Source organism: Nanorana parkeri, unplaced genomic scaffold (assembly GCF_000935625.1).
Source record: "Nanorana parkeri isolate BGI_ZX_2015 unplaced genomic scaffold, ASM93562v1 scaffold1442, whole genome shotgun sequence".
NCBI classification, from domain to species: Eukaryota; Metazoa; Chordata; class Amphibia; order Anura; family Dicroglossidae; genus Nanorana; species Nanorana parkeri.
The window spans coordinates 93,771-114,899 of record NW_017307710.1 but is presented as its reverse complement, the minus strand read 5'-3'; the positions used below and the strand labels follow the sequence as shown (position 1 = coordinate 114,899).

Here is a 21,129-nt window from a genome sequence, read left to right as displayed (position 1 = left end):
CCTTGTCTGCACACCCCCTGTGTGCATACATCTCTTTGTGCTTCTTTATGTACTTTTCCCTCTGTTATCCTGCTTCTTTGTATGCATGTGCAACACACATCTCCTGCTTACTTTTGTACGTTACACCTTCATGCTCCTAGGTGTGCCTCTAAGCTACTTACCCTTCCCGAGTGTCCTTGTTTAGCTACCCTCTTCAGTATAGTCTGCTGTTCTGCTGTGCGTTTTACCCCTTTTGCTTGTGACTTTCTCTTTCTCTCATTGTGTGCCACTGTTCCTATCTTCCTCCTCTTGGTTACAAGTTTCTTCCCTACCTGTTGTTTGTATCCAGTTCGCCGATGCTTCAACTAGTCCTTTGCGTCTGTGTGGGTGCGCTAGGGGGCAGCAACCTGGAAGGTGTCCAGCAGCCAATCATCCTCACCACTAGAGGCTCTGTCAAATACCTGGCCCTTCTTAGATTCTGTGCCTCTAGTGCGTCCTGAGAACGCACAGACCATTAGTTCCTCTCTCTCTGTGACCAACATCCCAGATATGTGACTCCTACCAACTCCTCAAACCCCGAAGCTCACATACCCTAGTGCCCCGGTCCCCATGTTTATGTCTATGTTGTTATTATTTGACATTCTCCTGTATTATGTCACTCTTCTCCTCGAGTTTTAGTAATGATATATTATTGTAGAATATTGGCAAAAATGGCAACATTATCATGCATTACATTTCTAAGGTCTTTTCCACCTTTTCTAACATTAATTTGTGCCAGTGCATACCAAAACCAAAGGATCAGCCCCACCCCAACAATCTGTTTTATCCAATCCACAGTGTGACAACACACTACTCAGCATTCACAGTCTTGGTGACAGATTATTTGATCTGTCTGTCCAATTATAGAAAATTGGATAACAACCAGAGAGGTCAATGTGGTCTGTTAGGTGTTATATGTCAGACATTATGTTAAACGTTACAATACGGGCATTAAATAACATCTACTGTCAAGCGTTCAAGTGTTTTCATTTTTCGGAACACTTTGCTTTCTGCAATAAAAACAGCAGAGAGTGCACAGGCCACTGAATTAACATGACCTAACAAGCCCTTTAACTTAAATAAAATTTAGATGGAAGGATAACAAATATGGGTATTGAGGGTTATTCGAGGTATGATTATTGTTACTAGCTTTTTGAAAATCTTTTATTATACTTAAATATGCCACAAGTACCAGTTTTTAAAGAGATTTTTCTGTATTTTGTAAAAATAAAACTGATTTTATTCTCTGTAAAACAGCAGTGGCCACCTGTAGAAAACTGTAAAACATTTCATACAAACTGATGTAAGAAACCCAGTGCCTCAAAAGTTCCAGAGATGGTACAAAATACCCAACCATCTATATCACTCCATAAAATTACAATTCAATGCAAAAGAATAAAGCAGATTTACTTCACCTCAGGACCTCGATATGGTCTCCCATTCACAATCTCTGGTGATGCATAAAGTGGACTTCCACAAAATGTCTGCAGAAATTTGTCTTTGTGATAAAGATTAGAGAGTCCAAAATCAGCAATCTGCAAAACGAAAATAAATATATTACTGCAAAATCCATATCAAAATCAAATGCGGTGTTTACTTCGGTTAACCAATTATGTGCTAGCAGAATTCCATTTTTTTCACTCCCTGCCACTGGCAGGGAACAGCTCTTTAAGTGGCCGCAATTTCAGAGTCGCCCTAGAACCACACAGCAATGCATATATGCACAGGCTTTTCATTAAACCCCACCTGCCATGTTGCCATATATGTATTATGCTGTCCTAAAGAAGTTCATTTCCTCTACATATGATTGGGTATTCATAGTAAACACAGCATACCTTATTTACGAACATTCACTTTTAAAGTTAAATATTCACTTAAAGGAGACCTATGGGGTGAGTGAAAAACACTTATCCTCATAGTTTGAGCTGACGTGTGACAATGAAACTTGCACACGTCGGCTCAATAGATCGGGAAGTGAGCGAACGCATACTGTCACTCGCTCACTTCTCGATCATCTCCCTGCAGAGAGCGGTGACTGTCAGTCACCACTCCCGCAAGGATTCCCACATCCCCTCTCCGATCCTCCAGCGCTCTCTGGAGGAACGGATGGGGGAGGGTACAGCCAGCTCTTCGCGCAGCTGGGTGGATCTCAACAGCATTGTCGGGATCCGTCCCGGCTGCGGCGGTCTCAGTATACCGCGAGCTGTAGTTTGCTATATACTGAGATTACTGAGCTTTGGGTGACGGGAGGATGCTAGTATAGCATAGTTCCCTTAAAAGAACTATGGGGGAAAACACATACCACATAGTTCTATTTTAAGCAAACAGATCTTCAAGCGTGCATTATGAACATTCAAAACAGTCAGTAAATATTTTATTTTCAGATTTACATTACATGTCGGTGCTCCTAGTATCACTGGCTGGTGCACACACATTCTGGGACTGCCATACTTGTGCACATAAATGGCAATTGATTTCTGCCTTTATCTTCCTCTTCAGTTGCTCTGGCATCTTAAGAGATTGGACTCTTGTGCAATTAAAAAGGTACTGGACATAGGTAGCCAGTTAAAAAGGATGTGCTAGAGCAGGCATGCAAAACAACTGCTCAATTTTCATGACTGTTGAAGCACATCAATAGTTAAGAGTTCTGCCCGAACTGAGTGCAATCAGTTAAAAACCGTAATTAAAGGTGGCCATACACTCTACAACCATCGCAAGACTTTAGTCTTGCGATGGTTGTAAAGGGATTAAAAAAACGTACGATCTGCCTATCTTGGACAGGCAGATCGCACTCTCGATCATCGCAAGCCCGCCCTCCTGAGGGGCGGGCTTCCGATGACCGCAATGCCCATACACTCAGGAGGGCGGGCTTGCGCTGATCGAGAGTGCGATCTGCCTGTCCAAGATAGGCAGATCGTACGTTGTTTTAATCCCTTTACAACCATCGCAAGACTAAAGTCTTGCGATGGTTGTAGAGTGTATGGCCACCTTAAGAGGGATAGTTGTAACACAAATGCAGCGGCTGTAACATTTCGTGTCCCTTTGAGTCAGGGTTAATGAATATGCTTTTCTGGACTGTACAACAACTGATGTGGCGCTTCAATGGCTCTTTAAATATAACAAAGACTTTGCTGCCAGAAGGGTGTCAGCTGTATGTAACCCATGTAAACCTTGCTTTAAAAATTACAGATTTCAGATCTTGCCTGGTCCCAATATATTTAGAAAAATTCCAGAATAACAAAACCCCTCATTCCTTGATTGTCTTGCTTGACTAAGATATATATTGAAAATATACAGGCATGTACATATTCAACAGACACAAAGTGCTCAATCCTATACTTACACAATTTTGCATTTAAAAAGTTTGGATTTTTTCGTGGGGTACTCCCTGTGACCCCACGGTATACAAAAACTACCTAACCCAGAACATAGTTATTCACAAATTAAGCCTTTTGCCATGTAAATGAACTATAAAAGGTTGCCATACACCTTACAACCATTGTACAACTTTTTGTTGTCCAGACATCTCACCCTCGTTCAATTTTCTTACAACTAGCCCATCATGCACAGGCCAATGTAGTTTGCAATTAACGTTTGTCAGCACCACTAACTGGCTGATTTTCATCGATCGTAAGAACTGGTTTTTGTTTGAGCATGAGCGGTTTTCATCTTGAGATTTTTGTTGTACAACAACGCCACTAACCAGTCGATTTTCATCCAACTAGACAAAACATTTCTTGCCTGCTTGAAAGACAAAAATCTGCCAGTTGTACAGTAATTGAGGTTGTGCACTTCCCATCAACTGGCAGATTTCCAGATGAAAATGCGATCGCAGACAAAAAACTGCAGATAATTGTAAGGTGTATGGGCACCTTAATAGTCCAAGATCCAGCACATCACACTCACATCTTTTCTAAAGTAATACACTTCGTGACAATGCTTACTTACTGTACAGAAATGTACGGAGGAGCAGCAGTTCACCTTAGGCCTGGTTCAAACCTGCATGTCTCGGGAACATTGATTTCAATGGGGTCATATATGCATGGCAAACAGGCTCCTGCACTATTTATGTGACCCGCTGTACGAGTTTTTTCTGCTGCATTTGTATGCGGGGAAACATGGCGGTGAAACGGGCGACCTGCCAGCCGTGTTTGGGGTGCCAGAAATGAATGGCACCACACCATGAATGGCACTGTGGATTCTCATGTGAAGGGGGCTCCTGATGGGAAGAGGGAATTTTATTATGTGGTTTTTTTCTTTCATGTGGTCCCCACTTAAAATACATACCAGACCCCTATCTTGGATAAGGTTCTGGTACAGATTTTGGGAGAAACCACACATTTCTTTACATTTACATTTTAAACTGAGGTGCCTCAAGATTTTGCATAATTGTAAAGGATGGCAAAACTGAAAAAAGGTTGAGAAATGCGGCTCCACACCGTAATATTACAGGGTGTTGTTCTTACGTATTTAAATGACTGAAAAAATCTGAGGGAGCAATGTAGACTAGAGTGATAGAATAGAACTGTTCTTTTTTTCAGATGGCCTGGATTCATCTTTCTTATCTCTTCTCCCTGACTGGCTAACAGGAAGTTGCTCCTAATCGTTAAGACGTGTGCCCTGCCAATCAAGAGTAATATAATGAAACACTTACTCAGCTAATGAATCTGTGCTGGTCCCTGACCCTTGATCAGCGTCTAATAGTCACAAGCATATTTTCCCTAAAACTGCATACTATTCTTTCCTTAACAAAACACATCGTTTTCAATGACATGGAATGTATGAAACATGAATTGCAAAGCCTGATATATTTGTTTTTTTTACGGAGGAGCGGTTTCAGCAGCCATGTTTTCATTATGGCTATTCAGGAAAAAAGTATTTACATTAAAGTCCACTCCCATCCTCACAGACTGATGCTTATCGGATTTTCCCATTAAACTTGTCAGGCTCCTTGAAGCAAGATTAATAGGATTTCAGATTACTTCATGGTCTTGGCACTTAAAAAGCAGCAACATAGCTATTTAAACCAGGAAGAAGAATATGGAAAGGTTTTGCAAGAAATGTTATATTTGTATCCCTATCTTTGGAAAACAAGGCCATCATATACCAATATAAGCATTCTTACCAATGATTATTATTATTCACTGAAGGCATACTTGTAAACAACACAACAGTCAATAACCTAGGTTAATCCAATACGCCTTACTCTCTACTCCCTAAACTGTACGCGTATATGAGAATATAGAACACAAAAATGCATATCTAAAGCTGAACTACAGACACAAAATACTTTTAAATAAATAGATTCCTTAATATCCATAAAGGATGTAGATCTTTTTGTGCACCAAATGCCTTTGCAAATACTGATCTTGCCATAAAAAAGTAGCAATATCTGTATGCTGCAAATAGTCTGTACAGAAAGCAGAGCTGTGGGTGGAACCCAGCAGGTCCTCCCACAAGGGCTGTCTGCAGAAAACAGGGGGCGGATACAAGACCAGTCACCCTGCACAAAGAGAGAGAGAGTAGCAGTGACTGGTCTTTAGTACAAGAAACTCCTGCACAGAAGCAAAGTAAAGGAGTTATTTAATGCAGGATGTTTGCACCAGGATCTACAAAATACACAGAACTCCTGTATTTAGACCAGTGTTTCTCAACCTTTTTTTCAGCCATGACACCCTTTAAAAAGTATACATAATCTTGAGGCACCCCAGTCTAAAATGTAACTGTAAAAAAGTAAAAAACTAACATGTGGCCCCTCCAAAACCCATGCCAGACCCTATCCTTGATAGGGGTCAGGTATACATTTTTAAGGGTGGACCCCATGCAAAAACAAATGGGGTTCCTTCACATTAGAGCCCCCCACCCATTCACATCAGAAGCTCCCTTCACCCACATCCTATCATCAGGAGCCACAGCTGCGGCAGCATGGGAGAGGGTGGGAGGTGGAGTAAGCAATGTTTTCAGGCACCCCTAAGGAAGCCAGAAGGCATGCCATGCCGCGGCACTTTGGTTGAGAAAGGCTGATTATTTGTCAAGTCTGATTTTCAGCTTTAAGATGCCATAAGCATTAACTAAAGTTAACAATTAGCTATATTTTTGTGTGCTTTTCCAAGAAAACAATGCATCCTGTAAACATTTATTTAAAAAAAATAAAGCATGCTTTGCCTTGCCGTGTTCTAATCAAAGACAATTATTTTATTGATTAGGAGAAGATGAAAATAAATACATTCTGTTAGTGTTGTTAATGTTTACTATGATGTATGCCTATAAATGGACATCATTAATAATCAAAAATTTGCCTATGCAAAGAGGAAGCATGTTTATTTTCTGATTTTTACCAGAATTTGTCAGCAGAGCAGAACAAAACATTTCAGTTATTTGAAAAATGTAATTACGATTAATTATTACTAAGCCTACACCTGGGTTTTCCTTTAATCAGAAATACATGTTGTTGTTTTTAGAATTTTGCCACACTGCATGGCTCGACCTTGATCATGCATAGTGAAGTACACAACAGAACCTGCCAAAGTGTGTCTGCTCAGTGAAATGTAAAATATTCTGTTTGCTAAAGTTCGGAGTATAAATTATTATTGTGAAAAAGTCTGTTTTAAAGAAGGTTCCCGGTTAAATTATTATTTTATAAGTGTTACTGATCATTCTTCCTATAAGGTTCTTGTGTGTTTACGTTTGTTCAGTGGACTATACTCTACCCTTTAACGCAAAATATAATATTCAGAGAGCAGTATTATATTTGAAAGATGGTGCTGCACTAGCAGGTATAACTCATGGGTATCTGAACATTGTATCTGAACATGGATACTGAAGTAATTGGTTCATGGGGGTTCTGGAGGGATTAGAAGCATTGATCAAGTGGAGAGATCTTTTACTTTTGTAGAACATGCACAGGATATTAAAGAAAAACTATGGCCTCCCATTAAAAAAATATGTGCTGCGGCACTAAATTAGGAGTGCATCTGCACTTATAGTTTTTTCTTAGTTCACATGCAAAGCTCCACAAACACTTGTTGACCCTACAAGTAAAGCCCACCTATGTAGCTTCCTGTTATGATGTGGCAATGATGCTGCACTGCTCCTGAATTCAGAGCAGTGTTGCCACTCTCTTGTAGGCGCTGCCTGCTTGCTCTACAGTGGGATGAAAAAATGTTGCAGGGGATGAGGTATGTGGCCACTAGCATTGTTACCTGACCAGTTCTGACCAGTGATTTCTGGATTGGCAGGCCTGACTGTTTCTGAAACCTCCCAATGTGAGCTGCAGTGTCTGGGGAGAATGTGAGACACAAATGAAGGTGCAATAGGTTCAGTCAGGGAAGGTAAATGAGGTACTATGCATCACACAGCAACTGGATTTGGTATTTGTGTAGTACTCCATACAGCAACCCTTTCCAATGCAGCAGTGCCGTCCGTCCGTTTTTCTACTACGGGCGGACGGCAAGAGGTTAAAGTAGAACTGAAGCCAAAACTTATTTCAAAGTTTTTGGATCAAGTAAAGGAGGTTTACCTGTCAGCTTTTTTTTTGTTTTGCCATCTGTGTCCTACTGGAGATTTCCCTTCACTTCCTGTCCAACAGCCACCACAAGAAAGTGAAAGGAAATCCCTTCAAAGTGAGGGAAACCCTGGTGGTTAGCAGGGTCATCAGAATTGGTGTGCCTATTGAAGGATTCTCCATTTATTCCTGTTCTGATGACAACACAAAACTTGGGCTTTTCACTGACTTTCAGTAATAACGGTCATAGAGACAAATAGGGAGGGCTACTCTCTCCAACAGGGACACATACACCAATAAACACCCACAGGTGTTCTAATCCATATCCACTCCATCTAAAAAACTAAAACTAAAAAGCATTTGGCTTCAGTTGCAATTATAAGTTATTAACAATTACTTATTTTGAGGTTCATGAAAAAATGAAACAGTTAACACTTTGGACTGAATTTTATTATAATTGTGTGCTCAGGTCTTTTCAGGTCATGGATAGTGCATCATGCCACATATGATCATTTAACTGAAATAAAGATATGCCAGTTAAATGGAAGATAATTATACCTGGCACCAAAAAATTAAGAATGGTATGAGATGAGTGAGCGATGATAAAACCTAATGGGATTTTGGGAAGCGATGATGTGTTTACAGGTTAATCAAGTTAAAAATGTGGGTTGGGTGGCATCTCTATACTGAGCTGCTGGAAAGAAAGTTTAAGCTCTAAGATGAAGAGTGCATGCCTTTACAAGTTTTACTCTCCTGTGGTGCCAGCAGACTATTCTAGGTATTGAGTGATATACTGGCATAATCTATCACTTGCTGTAATAGGAATATTCTAGAATTAATGATCAATTGCTTGAAGGCAAAAGGTGGAAACAAAGAAAAAGATCAGGGCCAAAGACATGGAATACAAGTGGTATCAAACTGTACTTATGTGATCATCAGTAGCCATATTATAACAAGCTTGGATTGGCCACCTAGACAGTGAAAAGAAGTAATAAAATGTCACTATGTACCCCTTTATACCTATCCTGATTTTCGCTTGTCAACATATTTCCTGAGGTCACTACTGTAAGCTTTAATCCAAAAAGGATAAGTCTACATCTGTTCATAAAACAAAAAGGTGGATGGTGCTGATTTCTGAAAAATAAAAAACTGACCTCACACCATGCTAAAACCAATTTATTGGTTAAAAACAGCATAATAATTTAAAGTGTATTTCCACCTATTTTATATTTGTTACATGCTCCCATTCACATGGCATAAGCTGAAAAATGCAGTTTAAAATTGCGTACTTGGGTTTTGGGATTCTTGGATTCTTAAAGTTAAAATTTCTACTGGCTTATCCTTCTCTCTATGGTTAGAAGGGGTTTGTTCATTATAATATGATAAGTAGATTTGAAGACTGCTGATATACACAAAACCAACTACCCTATTACCATGTCTTTGGAGTGGAGGGGAGAAGCAGAGTTCCCGGGGAAAACCAACGTAAGCACAGGGGGGACAAGGAAACTCCTTGCAAATAGTGTCCTGACCAGAAACCAGGCAAATGTTTTCATGTATTATTTCAAAATTGTTCCTTTAGTCATTCATTTAGGTTTTTGTTTTTTTTCCTCTATGTACACAGCTCTTTAATGAGTAAACAAAACCATTTGCCTCAATCTAGACCTTTGAGGGACCTAACATGATATTCAAGTGCACACACACTCTGGAATTAATTTGGTCAGATGTCCTTTAACTAAAGAAAAAGTGTTTGGATTGCAGTGAGAAAAACCATATTGGGGATAACATACAGACCCTGGTAAGATTCAAACTCTGAACACAGCAATGCAAAGTAAACTCTAAATCCTTTCTGATTTGTGTAAACTAATCAAAATAAGTGGAGTTGTTTTTTATACTCACCACTCAGATTTCAGGTGCTATCTATCCAGCTCAGGTTAGAGAACGAAAGCTAAACTGGGAAATAGTCTTATTTTATTTGCCCTGTTTTGGCAATTAACTCATTCAATTACTGGTTAACATCTGGTTTTATTCAATTACTGGTCAGCATGTTTTTCTGTATTAGTATTATTCCATCCCACCTTTAATGTGTCATATTGATAAAACCAAGTAATTTAACCTGTGATAACCTTCTGCGGAAACCGTGTGTCACATTGTCAAACATCACAGGTTTATTTAGGCAGGTGAAGCTATATTTATATTTTAACGTGTCAACTCCACCTTGCTACCTCCTGGCCCTAACTGATCCTTCTTTACAATCTGGGCCTCACTAACCAAAAAGGGCTTGGTTGGAAGAAGGGAAGAATGGGACCAAGCTAATCTTTTAGGAAAAAAAAAAGCATAAAAGTTCAGCTGCCTATAGATCTTAAAGAGGAACTTCACCCATATCTTCAAAGACACATTTAGAAATGTTTATTAAGGACAATTTCCAAACACATACTTCTAGATTATTGCAGGCTTTGTATTTTTTGTATACTTTATTTTTCTTTTCCACTCCATTCTTCTCACAGTGGCCATTTTAACTAAGGGCAGATTAATATATCTCCCTTTACTTCCAGGAACTCTGGCACATGCGACTAGGACATGTGACCATGCACATCTTCTCAGGGGAGGAAAATTACTTTACCTGAGACCTCATGAGATTACAGGTGAGATTTCCCAGCAATGCTCTGCTGATGTAATCTTCCTAGGATGCATTGCTTGGGCACATTACATCATTCGTGCCAAAGTGGACCAGGAAGTGGAAAAAATAAATTGTAAGTAAAATAAAAATATGTTTGTTTAGCTAATAAGTGTAAGATGATTTCAGATCAGCATACAGAGCTGTACGCTGATGCGATTTTTAGTGAAAAGGGGTAAAGGTCCACTTTAATGTACTAATCATTTTGATTTGCAGTTTTCACTGAAGGTAACCTCAGCTAATATATTGTTTCATTCTATTCTCAGTTTTATTTGCCCAGACTTGTGCCATGCTTACTTTATATTACAATTACGCATTGCTTTGTATATTTCACTTGGGGACATCCGATCCTTTACTTTCCTGCACATCTGAGCGGCACTCCCATGAAGTTGTACTCATTTATAATTCAGACGTTGTATCCTTTTCATCTTAATCAAGATAACAAGCAATTTTACAGTTTATTATTTATGACTCAGTTTGCCTTGCTCTATACAGAAGAGCTATACAAAGCAAATAATGAGTATTCTTCTGAGGTAATACAAGTACTCCATCATCCCACTTATTTAAATATAAGGTAGATCCAGTAAATTATTTTTCTGATTTGGTTGTCACCCAAAGGCTTTTAGAACTCAAGATAATCTTAGGGGAGTGCTGCTACGCCGCTGTAACAGAACTAACTCGGGAAGGAATTAATTGTGGGGTGAACTTACTTTTAAAGCAAAAAAGTGAACTTCACTAATTTCCCCAAATCACATAATATGAAGGAAAAGTATTTGCTGCAGTATGTTGCTGTACCATTAATTATGGATGGCACCCCAAATCAACTGGGCAAATGCACCTGCACTGCAGCTCACCACAATACACAGTAACGCACTGCCATGTGTTGTAGGGTGCGGGGTCAGCAAACTGGCAGAGGTGCAATTTTGGGTTTGTTGTGGTGTGCTGTCAGGCATTTAAAATGCAACTCATGTAAATGCATATCTAAACCAAAAAAACAAAATGTAATGTTGCGGTTTACCAATGCTGAGATGTGGTGGCAGGCTTTTTCTTTACCTTTATTTTCACCTGGCGATCTGGCCACCAATACTCTTCCTGTCTTAGGGTAGCTCCACTCTATGGAGGAGCAATGGAGTCACCTTTGGACAGCAGCATTGTCACCAGGTGGGGAGGGTACTGTTAGATGCACCAGTAGATTTAGATGGATTTGACTAACAAATTAAAGCCAAACTCCAGCTAACATTTTTAAGCAATTACAGCAAGAATTGTTTTGTTTACCTTTTGGGATGAACGTTTTACATAAATGGATAAAAGCGGACCAGTGTAAGCACCCCTGTCAGTGTTAAAAGGCTTTTGCTGGACAGATTGGTCTCTTAATAGAAGTTAAAAATAACAGACTAACTGGCCAGATTACCAGGTGAAAATAAAGGGGGGAAAAAAAGAAAACTAATGCAGCCACCACATCTAAGAATTGGGAAGCTTTAATATATAACATTTTTGCTTTTGGTTTTAGATATGCTTTAGCCTACCACATCAGACCGCACATTTTAAGAAATGCCTATACATTTCAGTTTGCAGTTACCTATGATTTCCTGTAATTTCCCCCAAAAAAATCTCTCTTGAAACCATGGAAACAGAGTTCAGATTGCAAACAGGTTTTTTTCAGTCTCCTCGTTACACTGCTCCTTTCCTGGATTCTCTCAAAAATATGAAGTTGAGGTTGAATTTTAGGGAGCTGCTTAAATGATATATGGCAAATGTCACCATACACAAGGCCATGTGTAGCTGGAACGCATTTATGGTGTGAACTGCTCATATGATATTTAAAAAAGGATTGGAACATGAAGTGTATGCTGGAACTTGTTATATTCATTGTTTATCAGGGCGGTCACAAACGATTATTTTCATAATCAATTAGTTGGGCTATTATTTTTTCGATTAGCTGGAATAAAAAAAATGCCATCTTTTATTTAAAATACACAAATGGAGTGTTACAAAGTGTACTTATGTAAAGCTCCCCTACTGGGTCCCGGCTGCAGCAGTCTGTGTCCACTCTGATCAGAGCTGCAAAGCGGCACAGCAGGGGGGGGGTGTTTGGGGAAGCTCTCAGCACAGATGGGCACTGGCTGCAGGGGTCTGTGTCCGACAGAGCTGATGAAACAACGGCTCCTACTGGTGGAGGAGAGAACTAGGGGATGCACACCAACTAATCGATACTGAGAATAGTTGAAAATTCTCGTTATCGATTATTAGCCATTAATCGATTAGTTGGTTGCAACCCTATTGCTTACTGAGCCGAACTGAGCCTTTTTCCACCAGCACAACATCGGGCTACAGGTTGAGCAGGTTTCCAAGGCCTTTTATTATTACACTGGGGCTGATACTGTGATTAATGTAAAGGATGCACCTTTCACTCAGTACAGACCGATACTAGACAAGAATAAACATAAGGATCTGCAATAAAGTAGGCTTAAAGTGCACTTCCACTATTTCAGTCAAATTTGAGAAACTCTCAATATATGTTTGTTATGTGTTTACATTCAAACAAGATGCCTAAAATGAATTTTAAAAAATATTTCTTACCTTTTTGGCTGTTTCTTTGGAGCAGGATTATACATAGAACTCAATAAGAAAGTTTCAACTGCTTGGAATAGATCACAATATAAAGATATGGGACAGACAGAGGCAGCTTTTTTTTCTTTAAATATGTAAATATACAATGCAGAACCAAAGCCTTGAGAGCTTTAATCCTTTGTTAGCACACATAGCACTCAGTTATATTTTATAACTGATAATGAGATCTGCCAGCACAGTACAGACAGTTTTAATTATGATAAACATAACTTCCTACAGCCCCCTCCTTTACATAACAGAGGGGGAGAGCGAACCAAGATGTTCCATCAAGAAAAAAAGCAATTAAGTTGTAAGCAACATTTTTTTCTTTTTTTTTCCCCTTAATAATAATAATAATATGTGAATGGGAACATCTAACAAACCTAAAGTAGGTGTTATCCCAATTTAACTACAAAAGTGCAAATACATTCTTTGCTCTGTAAGGAGTTGTTGTGGACTTTATTATAAAACTGCAGTGAGGACAAAGCAAGACATTTACATAATAAAACAATAAGTTTGTCTACTGGCTATTTTGGTTTCAGATTTGCATTCCACCGCATTTGGGTTTGTGCACTGTTGGATAACACTATGGTCTGCAATGGCTTTTAGGAACACTCACACAGAAACCTGTGTCCAGTTAGGCCAAACGGATTTGGGTCATTAGCTTTCCTAGCAAACACTGCATCTAAAAACAACACGTAGACACATTATTCAATTATTTCTCATTAACAAGAGGAACATTTTCTCCTTCAAAAAAAACTGAATAGCAACACTATAAAAACAGTTTGGCTTATGTAAAGGTGCAGGGTCAAAGGACTGACCGTAGCCAGACTAAGGTTATGGTACATAAATACTAAGGGGCATATAGTTCCTGTAAATAAAGGCAGTAAAAAACAACTGCATGCTCATCACCCAACATTCAAAAATCATATGGTTTAATGCCCATTTAGCACTTTCCCTTTGGGCCAGTAGACATTTTTGCTTTAAGTGACTGGTTGACACCATCCATCAGCTAAACCTGATGCTGCAGAAAATAGGATAGGGGTAAAGTTCACTAACTGCTACATGGAATGTACACATTTAATGCTAGTCAGGATTTTTTAGCATCTTGGAAGCCCAGAAATTTAGCACATCATAATTTTAGTGATGACAGCTCGCTAAATTTCATATTTTACATTTTTTAGAGTCTACTACTAGAACAAGATGAAAATATTGTTTGCAAGCACTTAATATCTCAGTGCAACCCAGTTCCCAGGGGATTTAGTGCACGATGAGGAGCTGTGAAGCAGTAAACACTGCCAGGCAGTTCTGGAGACTGTAAATACTTTACTGGTTTTCATGAGTCTCTGATGAGATAAACTTAAAGGCAAATTATAGTGTATTTTCAGTCATTGTGTTATTATTGTGTTTATTTTTTACACATGTACGGTTTCATATTTTTGTCAGAGTATTTCATATGCTGTTCTACGGCTTCAAGTGGACTCTCCACTCATTACATCAGGCTTCCCACGTGCAAAAGCATTGGGGGGGAATTTTTCCAACTTTTATACTACATATAGTAATTTTTTTTACTGCTCTAATTTTACATTAGAAATGGGGGCCTGACGTAACAAGCAGATTGGCATTTTGGCAAGGTCCACTTTAACGACCTTCCGAGATAAAATATCAACCACCAATGAAATGGTGTTGTCTGTTTTGAAAGGGTTGGCAGGCACACAAGCTTGCACTGTAAAGCACAACCACTGTATATTATTTCTCCCACTTGCCCTATAGCTCAAAAATAAACAAACAATATATTTGTAAAGCACTGTGCAAACTGTTGGTGCTACTGAATATAAATTCAGTATAATAATAGTAATAATAACAATATTAACAACAATAAGGGATGTGGGAAAGGGAATACATTGGAACGGAAGCAGCGGAAGAATGTGTAAATGTAGTGGTAAAACAATTACGGTTTCATTCAAGGCTATTTTATTAACACACATTTGAAGAGTCTTCTATCCACATTACTTTGCACTGTTGTACGAAGTGGAAGAGGAATTTGTGAGCTTGTTACCTGGCTTGAAAGCTATTTCCTACAAGATATTTGCAGTCAGTTCGACAAATACAAGAACTGTATACTGCAAAGAAAATCAATAGCATCTGCCATAGAAATCTTCTGGCACAGTGGAAAATTCCTGGCACTCAACAGGAACCATTCAGAAAAATTGCTTTGGAAGGAAAACTGTTTCGGATTCGGGAGTATCAGTTGTCACTAACAGAGTTTGACAATTGCCGAAAGAGAATCCCATATATTCTGTACAACAGATAGAAGGTCTGCCTGGGTACAGCCAATTTGAGGGGTAGAGAGAAAAAGACAAATATTTCAGGGCACCCATAGCAGGCAGATCTCCCTATCATAAATATATCTAGCTATCAAAACTCACATCTCTGACTGAGGGAACCTGCGCTAGCCACTTCTCCCCGTGCTGCCAGAAAATGAAAAATGCACCCATGTCCAGAGAACAAACCTTTGAAAACTACTGCATGCAAGAACAAGAACTTCTGAGTGTCAAATATGCTCATTAACCTAGAGGGGGGTTAGGCATTGCTGCACTGTTATCACCTGTATAGGCCAACTGTCACAGTAGATACTCATATCTTTCTCATCATTGATAGTTATTGAGACAAGCATGTGCACCCTAAGACAAAGCAGTGTTTATACAACAATGCATGGTTCACTGATCACCAGCTGAGAACCACTGTGCTCAATTACTGCTCCATCACTGGGTCACAGCTGCTACTTGCCTGCTTTGGGCAACAGGCATGCATGACCTGCATTATCCATCTGCTCTGCTGCATACATTTTTTTTTAAACACAAACCTAGATCAATTCTCTGAAACAGGAAGAACCTTCACACTGATATATCTTCATGGAAAAAGTCCTGCAAAATCTAATAACACATAAACCATAAGAATCACTGTTTACCTGTGTCTGCACTATACTGTTTGGCAGAACATTTTGTAATATGAGATATTTCAGTGGACTATAATTCAGAACGGTTTAAAAAAAAAAAATTTGCACGAGAAAACTAGCTATTGCAGACCGTGTGATCTAAACAAAATGGAGTCAACTCCTAGGTTAGCTTGCTATCAGTACTATAAATGCTAAGATAAATTCAGCAGTTAGTTCTCTGATTGATTAAGAGTAGGACTGTATGGCACAGACTCAACTGGCTGTAAATGTGCAGCTTCCACAGATAAATGCATATGTATGCAACCAAGAACGCTACTTTTAAGTTAAAAACAGATCATCTTTGTTGACTTGTAGGGTGAGTGCTGAGGACTGTTTTTATGTACTGTGCAATTGGTTAATGCCCCTCCCACTGAACACCACCCAGGCAAGTTGCAAATTGGTAGAGGACCTGGCACATTTCTGTTTATTGTATATGCATATGAAAAGTCTTTTGCAGTGTTTGTCAGATCTGAGATTTTTTACACACATGGCCCATAGGGTCACCTTGACTTCGGACACTTCATGATTAACTAAAACTTTTAAACGTCAAGTAGCAGCAACCATGAAAGTTGATCTAATCAGCATTTGAAATAGCTTAAAAAACGTTTTGACTATATAGTATGACAACATTTGTATGAATAATGCCCCAATCAGGCTCTCTGGTCCATGCTCATTATGCTTGGTTGGAATAGACTTTTATGAGGGTAAAATGGAAACATTTGCCTTGAATAAAGAAAATCTATGAAAACAAATATTAGTAATCTTACCTTAATGTTACCATTTACATCAAGAAGAATGTTCTCCAGTTTAAGATCCCTATGCACAACACCATTCTGGAAAAAAAATATATGTAGAAGTGAAACATAATATACTTTTAATCACACATATAATTAATTGGATTCCCATTCTACGCCATTACCAACCATCTATTAGTCATATGCTATGTGGTTAAGACAAGAATGACTGGAATCTATCCTCCTGTAAAGTATTTGAAAAAACAGGAGATGCCTTTGGTACGTCTCAACTCCCTTTCTCAGTGTAATGTGTTGGAGTAATATTATCTGCTGCTTATTGCCAAGCTCGAAGTGTGAATCTTATTCCATTTGGGTGTCTCACTGACTTGCAGTAAACATTTCAGAAAGATATGCTTTGATTACGGAGGCAAAATGTGTTATTACTTTGTGTTAAGCTTATCAAAGCTTTGCAAGGCTGTGAGAGTCATAGGCCTGAGAAGAGTGTTCTGCAGTGTTTAATCTATAAGCAAGACAGTATGAAGGATCTTTTATAAAAGAATAGTGGAAAAAGAGTGACACAGGCAGTATTGTGCGATAAAACAAACCATTAACACATAAGATTACAGTAAGTAATAAGAAGAGGTATTAGCAAAAGCTCATTGTCGCCATTTACCTTTGTAAGTAATGTGTTTAGGACAAACTTAGATATAACGCTATCATGGCAATTTAGTAACAAATTCCATTCCAAATATATGGATTCTTAGACTAAGATGGACTTTGTGATTTGATATTTTGTCCTTTTTCAATGTTGATTTTTCTTAACTGGCTGAGAAGTAGTGAGTGTATTAAAACTGAACTCCAGGCAAACAGCTGTATTTACATATAAAGCTGCTTTACCTGTTAAAGGTTTTTGTATTTCTGTCCATCCAAGTCATGAGATTTACAGAGCTCTGTGTAGTAGGGGAGGGGAACCGACCTTTATCTACTGAAGTTCACTTTGACTTAGCCTCCATTCATACCTCTGTGATGTGACATTGCTGAGGTGCTGCAGAGTGCATTGTGGGGGTTCATTTGAATGGGCTACCGACCACGGCTAAATCATAATGCACCCTGTTTTTGTTTTATAAAATTGCATCACACCACATTGCATAGTAATAGGTTACCATGCAATGTTCTGTCTATATAATGCACATGCAATGGTTAGGTGTGTTGGGGTGCCATCAAGATATAATGGTAGTGAACCTAACATTGCCACATGTGATGCAAGATCACGTATGGCATCGCATGTACTCCCACATCGCAAAGGTGGAAACGAAGCCTTAAAGTTACATTTCCCACCACCATTGTGTTACTGGACAGGGAGAAGAGAAGCAGCACACTAAATCCTATCTTTATGTCAAGCTGTTCTCTCCTCCTATCAGCATTGTCCTTGCACTGCAACATACCAAATTGGCTGCTTGTGCCGCTTTCCCTCCCTCTCTCTGAGCTCTGCCGTACTGGAACTGCAAGAGCTTTAAGAGTTTGCATGGCCAAGCTATCTGTGTGAGGATAAAGGAAGATTGCCAAGTGGTTGTTTTTACGTGCATGCACATCTAACTGCCATCTAATGTTTACAATCAGTTTTACGTAATACTGTAATATGGAGACAACACCTAGAAGGATCAGTTTGCAGAAAAAGAGATGTTTCAGTCAAATATTTTATTTACCTGGCTTTGTTATTCATCTGGCTTTGTTTCTATCTACTCTCCTATAACAGAGAAAGAAGGCCCTATTGTAATGGCAGATATATGTACTGTATATGGTTCATTCACAGCAGCCTGCATGTGCTTTTTAACTATAAAAAATGTACAAAAACCACCCTACTTCATTAAACTCTATGCACCATCCTATGTGTGGAGCTTCATAAAAATTTAGATATGCAGCATTTTGAAGCAGTGCACACCAATGCACATGCATGGTGTGTACAGGGCAGAATAATTGTTTTAATGTGCCCTGGTGTTCAGCATGCATTGATCAATGCAGATCAGTGCATCTCAATCCACCTGGTGTGATCTCACACACAAGATATATACGCAACTGTCAGCATCACCATCTACAAAAAAAAAAATCTAAAAAAGGTCAGTTTTAATTTGATCCCTTTTAAAATGATCCCTTAAATTCTTTTTAAATAGCATACCACAAAAAAGTCTATAACTGCACATATATATTCTAATGTTGCCATTGCTTATTTACAGTGGCATGAAATATGTTTCTACATAGGCAGTTATCTCAGTTCTTTATGACTGCATAACACCCTTTTTTTTTTCTCACGACCCTACTACAGTTCCTTAAAGGTCAGCAGGATCTGAGGCTTCTTATCTGTGCAAATATTTGCTCCGTGAAAGCTTCCATGAATTTTGTGTGTGTGTATATGATATTTTAAATGTTTGCACTGCCTGGCGGAGCACTAAAAATATACTCGGTCTACTTGTGTGCAGCAGATTCGGTCTTGCTCAATTTGCTTGATGGAAACAGAGAAGATGTATTATGAAAAGTCTTTGCACTGTCACAGTGGTGTGCATCAAACAATGCTCTACTGACCACCTTGGCAGGAGGGCTGAAACCAAAGAGAAACTAATACAATGTACATGTGCAGCAATATGATATGTGTCATATAGCTGCATAACTTCATGCTCAAGGATTTAGGTTAAATCACCATTAAGAGCAATGCCGATTTCCATCCAAACCGCCATGCCTGCAGCAAGAGAACAGACGCACAATTTTACAGCATGTACTCTGCTCACCTTATGGCAGTAGTGTACTGCGGAGACAATCTGACGAAAGAAGTGTCTTGTTTCCCTTTCACTCAGTCTTCTCCTCTCACTGATGTAATCATACAGTTCACCTTTGCTGGCATATTCCATGATAATCACAATCTTATCTTTATTTTCAAATACTAAAAGAAAGATACACCAAAGAATTATATCATTTACATGCCCCGGCAGCTCACAAACATGTAAAAGAGAAAGAATATAGGAATGTATCTGTAACAAAATGTACTTTATACTTATTGCATCTAAACCCAAACGTATGTTGCTGCAAATGTTCATGTAATGTCAAAAAAAGTTTATTCCTTTTTTACATGTTCTGTTTCTAATTAAATTTTAATAGCAAAGCGTATCCCTAGACATCTTCTGTGGTAGGGTGCCCACTCTTATTAAGCTCAGCTGTACAGATGTCCCTTCCCTGCATACTCCACAAGTGAACTGCAAAAATTATTTTCTAGTCATGTTCAGCAGAAGCTGAAGAGCTTACAGGATGTGCAAATTGCAGGGACAAAAGGCATAACAAAGTAAGGATGTGGGGGTGTACTGATACAGTCTCTAGAATGGCTACACTACCCACCCTCCTGTCAAGTATGCCCGAGATTATAATACCCCTTCTCCGTCTCTATGTACTGCCACAGGATCCTTCTCACTACTATCATATATAACTTCTATATGTTCACCCACCTGAACTCTTGTATTTTTAGTTTTACCAATATGTTTTAACCTGCATGTGCAGATTAATTGATATACCACATGGTAGAAGAACAAGTAAGTGATAACACTTGTGACCTAACTGTTGGGACCCATCAAAATTCGTGAAAGGTCCCCCGATCTCCACAATCCTGCAGATTGGACATGCACCACATCTAAACATAACTTCTAATATTTACTGATGGTTGAAACATGATTTTTACCAACAATTCACAGCCACCTTCCTCCCCCTAGAGGACGTTGGACCTACAATTCTTTCCAGTAATTAAACATGCCAATGGTTTTGTAAAATGTATTTCATTTCATTCCTTTGTGAACTGAGAGGGGGTGATGATTCTACATTTCTCCTCCTTACTGTTCATATTGCTTTTCTTTCAGCAACTCGCCCAGTTTCACCATACCGGCTCACTTAAACCCTTCTTGAATCTTCCTTTGTGAGTAACCACACTGTTTAAACATTTTAGAGACATCCTATGTCTCCTCAAAGAAATCCTCCATTCTAGAGCAAGTCCTTTGATGGCAAATAAACTGCTCAGTGGGGATCACATCTTTCTGGCTCTGTTGATGATTGCGGCATGGAGGAGGTTGTTCCCAGTTGTCAGTTTCCTGAACGTTTTAGATAACAATTTACCAAATCAAGTAACTGAATTTGCTCCTGACTCCAACTGAAAGTTAGAAAAATTTTACTTTCATTCATGTTCAGTTCTCCAACAAATTATTTTAGCTGGACCACTTCCCCCCTCAAAGCAAACACATATCCATGTACCATAACTAGAGGAAAGCATGTGCATCACTGTTTGCTACCAGCCAACTAAATGTGTACATGCTGCCCCATCACTATGCCCTACTATTGATGCTAAAACTTACCAGCATATGCGAAAAAGTTATTATTCAAAATAAATTCCATTAACCCTTTCGCTGCCAAGGACGTACGTCGTACGGAGCTACAAAAGTGCTTCCAGCTGGCCAGCTCAGTACGCCGTACGGACCTGGCATTTAGCGACCATCAGCTTATAGTAGAACTGTTCAGCAGACTGTCCCCTTTAAATTAAATAAACAAGCTGCTGATGACC

General features: G+C 39.0%; 1 protein-coding gene across 1 annotated transcript in view; it reads right to left on the bottom strand.

Annotated features, from left to right (window-relative positions):
• The window catches only part of NUAK1 (NUAK family kinase 1), an 88,581-nt gene that overhangs the window by 10,358 nt on the left and 57,094 nt on the right, over positions 1-21,129 (bottom strand). Inside the window, exons 3-5 of the mRNA XM_018570016.1 lie at positions 19,322-19,473; positions 16,572-16,637; positions 1,434-1,553 (exon numbers count right to left, since the gene is read on the bottom strand). Coding sequence (XP_018425518.1) covers positions 1,434-1,553; positions 16,572-16,637; positions 19,322-19,473 — 338 coding nt within the window. The remainder of the gene's footprint in view (positions 1-1,433; positions 1,554-16,571; positions 16,638-19,321; positions 19,474-21,129) is intronic.